This window comes from Poecilia latipinna, unplaced genomic scaffold (genome assembly GCF_001443285.1).
Source record: "Poecilia latipinna isolate Pla-1442-1.1 unplaced genomic scaffold, P_latipinna-1.0 Scaffold30, whole genome shotgun sequence".
Taxonomy (NCBI): Eukaryota; Metazoa; Chordata; class Actinopteri; order Cyprinodontiformes; family Poeciliidae; genus Poecilia; species Poecilia latipinna.
This window is the reverse complement of record NW_015112646.1, coordinates 51071-60136: the sequence shown is the minus strand read 5'-3', so window position 1 is coordinate 60136 and position 9066 is coordinate 51071. Positions and strand designations below refer to the sequence as shown.

The 9066-nt window shown below is 39.9% G+C and overlaps 1 protein-coding gene across 1 annotated transcript in view; it reads right to left on the bottom strand.

Annotated features, from left to right (window-relative positions):
* LOC106952034 (glycogen phosphorylase, muscle form) overlaps positions 1 to 8312 on the bottom strand; it is a 19318-nt gene extending 11006 nt beyond the window's left edge. The window contains exons 1-7 of the mRNA XM_015039890.1: positions 7979 to 8312; positions 3216 to 3317; positions 3023 to 3101; positions 2827 to 2930; positions 2358 to 2489; positions 2150 to 2261; positions 1973 to 2055 (exon numbers count right to left, since the gene is read on the bottom strand). Coding sequence (XP_014895376.1) covers positions 1973 to 2055; positions 2150 to 2261; positions 2358 to 2489; positions 2827 to 2930; positions 3023 to 3101; positions 3216 to 3317; positions 7979 to 8221 — 855 coding nt within the window. The 5' untranslated portion in view covers positions 8222 to 8312. The remainder of the gene's footprint in view (positions 1 to 1972; positions 2056 to 2149; positions 2262 to 2357; positions 2490 to 2826; positions 2931 to 3022; positions 3102 to 3215; positions 3318 to 7978) is intronic.
* Positions 8313 to 9066: the final 754 nt, after the last annotated feature.

Sequence of the window (9066 nt, the reverse complement as noted above, 5' to 3'; positions counted from 1 at the left end):
TTCCCCATCTCCGGGGGCCCCAAAAGGGCCCCCGGGAAAAAAGAAATTAATAGGCCCCCAAAAAAAAAAAAAAAAAAAAAAAAAAGGCTTCCAGATCAGATATCCATAAATATCTCTGCTGACTCCTTTCAATGCAGAAGAGCAGTACCTCTACTCTAAATAAAGTAGTACCGCATTCAGTTTCTGAGCGTCAATGAATGTTGTTTCTTTGTTTAGCCAGGCTAAACAAAGAAAGCTAGTATCAGCAGCTTGTGTCTGGAATAGTGTTCCTTGAGTCACAAACAATATTTCATGACCATAAGCTTTGATGTATTAAAAGCCATCAATGTTTTGTTTATATTAAAAATAAAAAAAGTGTGGCATACAATTATATCCTCCATCCTTCCCCATATGCACACACACATACACACACACATCACCCATCAAACAAATACTCTGTGGAACCAGATGTTGTCATGGTAAAAGCTGCATATCTTTTGATGTGTGTATCTTCTAGTTTTGCACATCCACACACAGACTTTTTTTTAGCCACACTTGCTTTCAAAATATCTCAAGCTCAGTCAGATTCAATCTAAACCTTTTCACTGTAGCTTTGTCCGAATGTCTAGCGTTGTTCTGATGGAAGGTGAACCACTGCCTCAGTTTCAATTGGTTTTTAACCACTGACAGGTATTTTCAGACTAAAAAGACATCCTGATAATACATATGAGCAAATATTGTTACATCTTAATCCGAAAAAGCATATTGCGCTCCAAAAAGCTCTGTCTCAGTTCACTAAACATTTGTGATTTCACAGCTGCAGTGGCTGACCATCCCAACGTCTGCTCTCACTTGCACAGACATAAATTACTAAGCTCTTCCTGACTTATAGCTCAAACCAGAAGTCTGTCTCCTGGTGTAAATTCTTATTCTTGGGCTTTCAGAAAGCAGAGGTCAGGCCTTAAGTCAGACACTAGACACTAGAAGACTCCTTGGACAGGGGACTGTGATTGAACTGAAGACAAAACACATTCGTTGTCATGTCAGGTGGCTCCAGTCTCCAGGTTAATCACACAACAGCCACACTTTCTTATCCTCTCACCAAATGTACTGTGCAGTGAAAAATCAGAAGACTAACCTGTTTTCCATGATTTGATTCCATGTTAACAAACACCAAAATAATTATGTTATGAATTAAAGGCACAATATTATATATTTTCCAGCCATTTTATAGCACAATAAAATAACCTCAAAGTCTTATAAAAATGCTGTATATTTCAAATATGACTTAAAAGATATTTGACTTTGTAATTTAACACCCTGAAATTGGGCCTCTGTTTTTTTTTTTTTTTTTTAAATCTCCTGCTCTTTCTGAAACTCCGCTTTCAGGGAGTCATCACATTATCCATGCTTACCACGTGGTGAGGTGATGTTTTATGCTGGAAATGTTTTATTTTTTTTATCCCAAACTGGTCCTCTCTCTTAGTGTCCAACTATTTAAATTTCAGACTCATCTGTAGAAACGTTTTCTTTACATTTTCTGCGGCAAACTTCAATCTGGCCTTCATCTTCAGTTTTCGTTTTTGTTCTTTGGGAGCAGAACCTCCTCGCAAACCTGCCTTGAAATTTAAACTTGTGCAGTCTCTTTCTCGCTGTACAGACATTCACTTAAATATTAATAAGGGTCTGTTGTAGGTTCGGTGAGAAAAGGTTTTTGGAGACTTTTAGAATTTTGCACTCGGCTGGACGAGCTTTCCAGGAGGGCCAGACCTTGGCATGTTTGCTGTTGAAAGTTGATGTCTTGTAGACTACTTTCAGTCCAGTGCAATGAGTAATTTCAGACTCTTTGGAGACTTTCTAAAATCCCTTACCAGACACAAAGTTTTACAATCTTCATATTTACAAATGTGTCAGAAAAACACACAGAGTGTCCTAAATGTTGGGTCAGTGGCTCCAGTTCTTGTGGATTAGAAGGTAATATAGTTTTTCTTACATTGTCATTGGGGTAAAGCACACGGGAGATGTTCTCAGCCAAGTTCCTGTCCAAAACAGCCTGAATGTAGCCACCAACATTGACTATGAAGAGAAAATAAAACACAAACTTATTGGTTTAAGCGAGATCTGGAATTAGAGAATGTATTAAAAAGTGTCACTAAAGTCAGACACGTACAGTCTTTGAGGTTAAACTCGCAAGGAGCCTTCGCAGACCACAGCCTCATGGTGTTCACAATGTTGTTTCTGTAGCCGGGTACCGGCGTGTCATATGGCAGAGCCAGCACAACCTATCGGTGGCATGAAGGGACAGAATTGTATTGTATGTCAGTAGGGTCCCATCTGAACAAGATTTTAATCTTTGTTACTTCAGATTATAATTTCACCTGGGTGTCCACCCATTTCACACCGTCGGACTGATGCTCAGTTCTGCCATAGAAGTGAACAGGACGCATGTACTCCGGTCGAGCCTTCTCCCAGGGGTTGCCATAGCGCAGCCAGTCATCGGCCTCCTCCACCTGAGAAGCGACAGACAGACAGACAGAGTACCATGTTTTATTAATGATGACAAGGTACAGGGTGAGCTGCAAAACTGTTTAAAGTCACATTTTCATCTCATTTGCCCAGAAACTTTTCTTAAACATGCTATGTGGATGGTAGGTGCCAAATTGCATATTTTTCTAGCTTTCTTTTAGCAATTTTGTGAATCAGTATAAAGAGCATGATGGACACCATGACTATGAATTGTCCTGTTAACAGATTTTTCCACATTTCCCCCAGGGCTCGGTTAAGAGGAATGAACACAATATATTTGCAAAACACTGTATTAACATTCACTCTTTTTTTTTTCTATACCTGCCATCCATTGACGATTCTTTGATTAAAGATGCCAAATTCATAGCGAATGCCGTAGCCATATGCAGCCAGGCCCAATGAAGCCATTGAGTCCAGGAAACAGGCTAAACAAACAAAAGCATGTACAAATGTATTCATGGAAAACAAGAGTGATCATTTTCATCTCATGCAAAGTGCAACAAAATAAAAGACGTACCAGCAAGACGACCCAGGCCTCCGTTACCCAAACCAGCATCTTCCTCCATGTCCTCCAACTCCTCCATGTCCAAACCCAACTACACAGAATGGGCAGAAGAAGAGGGAATTTGGCAGAAGCTGCTCCTTTATGCACTCTTTGGAAACAGAATTTCACTCTCGTAAGAGGATTAAATTAAGCTGCTTTGTCTCACCTGGTACATGGCCTCATCACAGGCGTTCTCCAGCGCGAGGTTCACCATGGTGTTTTGGAGCGTGCGGCCCATGTAGAACTCCAGAGAGATGTAGTACACACGCTGCAGATTGGACACAAAGAAAGACGAAATCCTGTCACCTTCAATAAACCGAACAAATGAATAAAAAGGCGTTAAGAGGTTTCATCTGTGCCACTGTTATAACAGTGAAACCTCCTCCCAGCTGGATGGATGGTAGTGGTGGTTCTACATGCATTCTTGTTAAAATGCCAGGTCTGTATGCAAAAGCAAATGAGAGGAAGAAAATCTAGCACTGTTTCAATGTCTTCTCCATCAACAGAATTCACTGTGTAATGTCAAAAGAAAAATACATTAATAATAAAATTAGTGCAATTGACTGATTAATATAAAATATAGTAAAACTGATATTTTACTAGGGCAACTTGAGGTCAAATTTCACTATTGGGTTTTTATCTCAAATTAGTAAAATTTTCCAGTCTAATTTGACAAAGTTCTCTGCGCAATTGCAATCTTTGGTAAAAACAAACAAAACATTTTTTCCCCTCTCATTAAAGCTGCAGTATGTGATGTTTACGCAAAAAAAGTTGCATATTTATTACAACTGCTAACTGCTACTATATCCTTATAGTATAATACCAGACAGATAATGTGAAAAATCGAGCTCCTCTGTCTTCTCCCTGTGTTCCTACTGCCATCGGCAGAAATACACCACTCGGTCAGAAACAACCAATCAGAGACAGGAGGAGGGTTTTAGCACTGTAAATCATGCTCGTGTGCGCACTGCTCACACCCTCCTCCTAGATCTCTGTTATGCTACAGCTCCTTTCCTGCTTTTCCCTCCTTTGAATACACATGCTAGTTAGCATGGTCATGATGACAGCGGAAGATAATTTTTTCTGAAACCGTAAGTTGTTTCTCCGCGATTAGCACAGCTGCAGTAAACCGGCAATCTTGACCGGTACATACACTAGCATGATTAACAGTGCTGAGAAATTCCTCCTGGCTCTGATGGGTTGTTTCTGATCCATCGGTATATTGATGGTAGTAGGACCACAAGGAGGAAGGAGAGGAGCTTGTTGTTTTTCCCAGATTATCTGTTTCATGTTAAGCAGTCATAACATAGTGACAGTTTGACCAAATATGTAACAAACATGTTTTTATAAAAGATACCGACTGCCGGGTTGAACAACTTATGCATGCTTGAACTCTCAGTGATGCTTGAATTCATCAGGCCTTAACACATTCTCCGAGAAGGCTTTAACAGGGATCGTCAAATCCAGGCCTCGGGGCTCGGTGTCCTGCACGTTTTTGATGCGTTTCTGCTTTAACACACCTCAGTCAAATAATGAGATCATTAGTAGGACTCTGGAGAACACGACTGCATGGAGGAGGTGATTCAGCCATTCAGCTGTGTTGGACCGTGAACACATCTAAAACCTGCAGGGCACTGGACATCGAGGCCTGAACCTGAAGACCTCCTGTTTAGGAGATTTTAGCCAGGCCTGGGTGGTTTCTTTGAAGGAATAATATTATTTTAATACCCCACTTATTAGTCTACACACATGGAGAATGCAGAACATTGCTGTCATATGTAGAATACAACTAGTTCACGCTTGAAATTTTCCTTCAGTGTTGCTCTCTGACCCTTGACTGCCTCCCTGACCACTGCAGTCTCATCCTTTTAAGCAGTTGCTGAAAAGGTTCAGTTTCTATTATATTCCTCTTGATCCATAGATCAAATTATTGATAACTTTCTACATTGTTGGCATATGTAAAATGCTAAATGATGTAAAATGATTTTATATATATATATATTCTTTTTTACCATTTTCTGCTCTGTAATGATGGGGAAGAATAACATCAAGAAAATCTTACTTGTGCAGCTTATCTTTATTTCAGGTTAACCCAAAGATCCTTGAAATAGGCTGTGAACTCAATTCTGAATCTGAGCTCAAACAAAACATTAGCTCAAGGATGTGCATACTAATAAAGCCATGATATTACTGCTCTTTATTTTTTATATATTTCCTCTAATAAAGTTGTTTTGAGTTTAACTGTGCAGGATATATGTCACTGACATTATTTGTGGGAAAAGGTTTTTTAAATCCTTTATCAAAGTCTAATTTTCTTCCCTGAAACAGGGGTTTGCACCCTTTTAAGAGTCTCTGTATTTGACACTGAAACTATAAACTTGTGAAATCATATGCCAAATGTCAAAATAACGTCCACACCTTTCTTAAAAAACACCACAAAAAAAGAAAAAAAAATAGAAAAAAACTTCAGGTTTTATGATTTAGTTTCATGGTTGGGAGAGCTTATAAATGTGCCACCTGAGACAGTGTTTAGCCTTTGCCATTTAGATGTTGTTGTTCCCCCCCCCTTTCGTCTGACATGGAAGGGCACACACAGGCAGAGTAGGGAAGGAAGAGGACCAGGGAGGGGAGAGAGAGAGAGGGGGACTAGGGGAGCAGATTGCTTTGGGTATTACATAACATCCAACATTTTGGGCCCGGTAAAAAATAGCTCCTGTAGAGGTCGTTGTAAAGGTCAGCCAGAACCTGATAACCTTTAATTGTGGAGTTCAAGTCCTGGTAGACAGAGACGGTACAGATAGATGTTTAAAAACGACGGTGAGGGGAAATGACAGGGGCTCCATTCAGAGTAGTGCTGAGGATTCATTAAATTATATATAACTACACGTTCCTATCTGGTTTTAATTCTTTTACTCTACTGATCGACCCCGTTTTCTCCAAGAATGCAATCAGTATTAAGAGAATGGATCACGGAGATCCACACCTTATTTTAGCGTGGATGACCTTCCTCTCTATGCTTTCCAGTTAGACCAGCATGTTATCCACCTTTGACCTTTCGGTTCAGAGCTCAACCCCAACATGCCACTCTGCTTCTGATTGTGCTGTTGTAGCCCACTGACCTCTGAGCAAACATTTCCATACAATCACCAGGATGTTTCTTGAAAGCATGGCCTCAGCACATGCTGTTGAAAAGCGGGTCTCCCTCGTCCAGCTTTGTTTGGTAGGTTTATTAATGAGCCTCCAAAGAACAAATTATCACACAACGTAAGAGGAGACGGAGCCGACTTTCTCCCTCCTTCTCAACCCTCCGCCTGTAATTACACACGATTCCGGCTGACATTTCTAAGTGCAAATGGTGCAGCTTGCAGTTTTATTGTTCTGTTCAAGTGAGCCACAGCCTTATGGTTCCTCTAAGGTTCCCAGCTGTAGCTGCTGCTTAATGACTGAGTGGCTGTTGGCATAAAGCTTTAATGTAACTGCATTACAACAAGCGGGCTTTGGATCTCACACACTCACACGACCTGAGCGAGGAGGAGAAGGAGGAGGAGGAGGAGGAGGAGAAGGAGGACTACGTGTTGGTGGTCAGATGGGACAGGAACAGAAGGTCATGGGTGAGTTTAGTGTTTCAACACACTATAAGCAATGGGGGCATACCAGCAGAGTGCTAAGAACCCCCTACCCCAAAGAAGTCTAAATGTCATGGCTGACATACACTGGCATCAGTATGTTAAAACTGTGCTTGGTATTACTATCCTGGGGTCAAAGGAAGAGTTCATACAATTATGTAATATTTATATAAAAAATACAAGTTCATCGCTGCTTGCAGGCTGGTAAAATCTAAAATCTGTACTGTACAAGAAACATCAGTATTGAACAATACTGATGAACTTTTCATCTATTTAGGCCTTGCATTAAATAATTTAGAAAACCGAGTGCAGATAATTTTAGCACTTAATATCTTTTTGAAAATTACGCTATTTAAGAACTTCAACAATGTTTTTTTTTTTTTTTTAATTAACTGATGAGTAGACTTTGAGGGTGGCACACCAGAACCAAAACCTATACCAGAATTTCAGTATTTTTATCATGCTGGGGAATGAGAACCAGCATGATAAACAAGGAACCAGGATAAACTGCCTGACCATAAGGTCAAATAAGTAAATAAATGATGCCATTTAATGAAGCTTGCACTATGCTTCCTTTAATTAATGTAATAGACTTGATCAGGGAGAGCAAAACTGGTGGGTGTGGCTTTTTTTCTTGGTGCCATTGCCTTTTTGGATCCCATCACTGTTACATAGAAACAGGTAACACTTTATTTGAAGGGGTGTGCATAAGACTGACATGACACTGTCCAAAACATGAAGGAGTCTTTATGAATGTTTATGACTGTTGTCATGAAGTGTCATTCGGTAAATAATGACACCTTTAATGCAAAGTTGCTCTAAAAGTTGCATTGAAAGTCCATTAAAAGTGCCACCTTTGCATTAATCATAATTTACAAAATCATGCAAAGTTGGCACTTTTAATGGATTTTTAATGCAACGTTTAGAGCAATTTTGCATTAAAAGTGTCATTATTTACCGAATGACACTTCCTGACAACAGTCATAAACATTCATAAAGACTTCTTCATGTTCATGTTTTTACAGTGTCATGTCAGTCTTATGCACACATCCCTTCAAATAAAGTGTTCCCTAAAAATGTTAAAATCCAAAATATTTGCATATAATGATTGTGATCGTTGTTCATGATATAGGTGTGGGCATTTTAATTTAATCTCACAAAAACAATCTTTCACTCCCTTTTTGCCATAATAGTTAGAGAAGTGGCTCTGCTTTTGAACTCTTACTGTTTATTATTATTTTTTTTATAAATTGCAATATGACCATACAGGCTTACATTTAGTGCTGCACTGAGTGTAACTTACTTTGGGATCTTTCTCATAGTAGTGCTGCTGGGTTCTGATCCACCTGCCCACCAAGTGGTCTCGCACCGTGTGGGCGAGAGCAAAGTAGTAATCCCTTTTGTTGGCGACATTCCTGTCCTTCACCAGCGTGAAGTGGAGATGTCTGTTGAAGTTCTGCTTCAGATCTGTGACGTTCTCGACGCCGGCAAGACCCCTCACTGAAATCTGTTTCTTCCTGTCATGGTCGGACAGAGGCTTGGACATGTTGGCAGCTCAGCTCTCCGAGGTGGGCAGAGATGTAAACAAAAAAACAAAGGTCAGAGACGCAACTGGAGAAGCAGCCAACTCCGCAGGCGGAGGATGAGCATTTTATAGACACGGGTATGAATATTAAGCAACGGGCAGAGTGGCCTCTGAGTATTGGGTATAAAGGCGAGGGGAGGAGAGAACATGCTGAGGCAGAAGACATCACTGTCGGACTCATGAATAACCAAGGAGGGGCTGTTTGGGACCAATGAGGTTTCCCTGGCAGAAAGACAGAACCCCCCATAACATGACAGTATCATTTACAGGATGCATAATCATTCTAAACAAAGTGAAGGTTTTCATAAATGTTGCATTCAGTCAGTATATACAGTTCCATGCATAAATACATAAGTATTTATGCATTTTAACAAACTATAGTCCCAAAACACAACATATTTTGCCACAGAACAACACAAAGTACCATATAATTCAAATTTGAAGACAATGAATTAACGGTTTTCAGAGGTTGAAGAGGCCTAAAATATGAAACTTGAATTTGTATTTTGCATTTACGTTAACAACCCCAAATATAATCTTGGTATGAATTGGCCTTAGAGGTTTTTTTGAAGAACATGTCAATCAGAAACATCATGAACACAGGAGAGAGGTCAGGAATAAACGTCAAGTGAGGCCAAACTGTAACTTTTTGGCCAACTTACACTGTATCTGTACAGTGATATTTGGTGATAACAACATGCCGTGGGAATCCTGCTCTTTAGCAATAGTCTTGTGACTACAAGAGACTACAAATATCACTACTTTAGCAGCACGCTGTGTTTCTGTCTAGAAAAGCTGCGTTATTA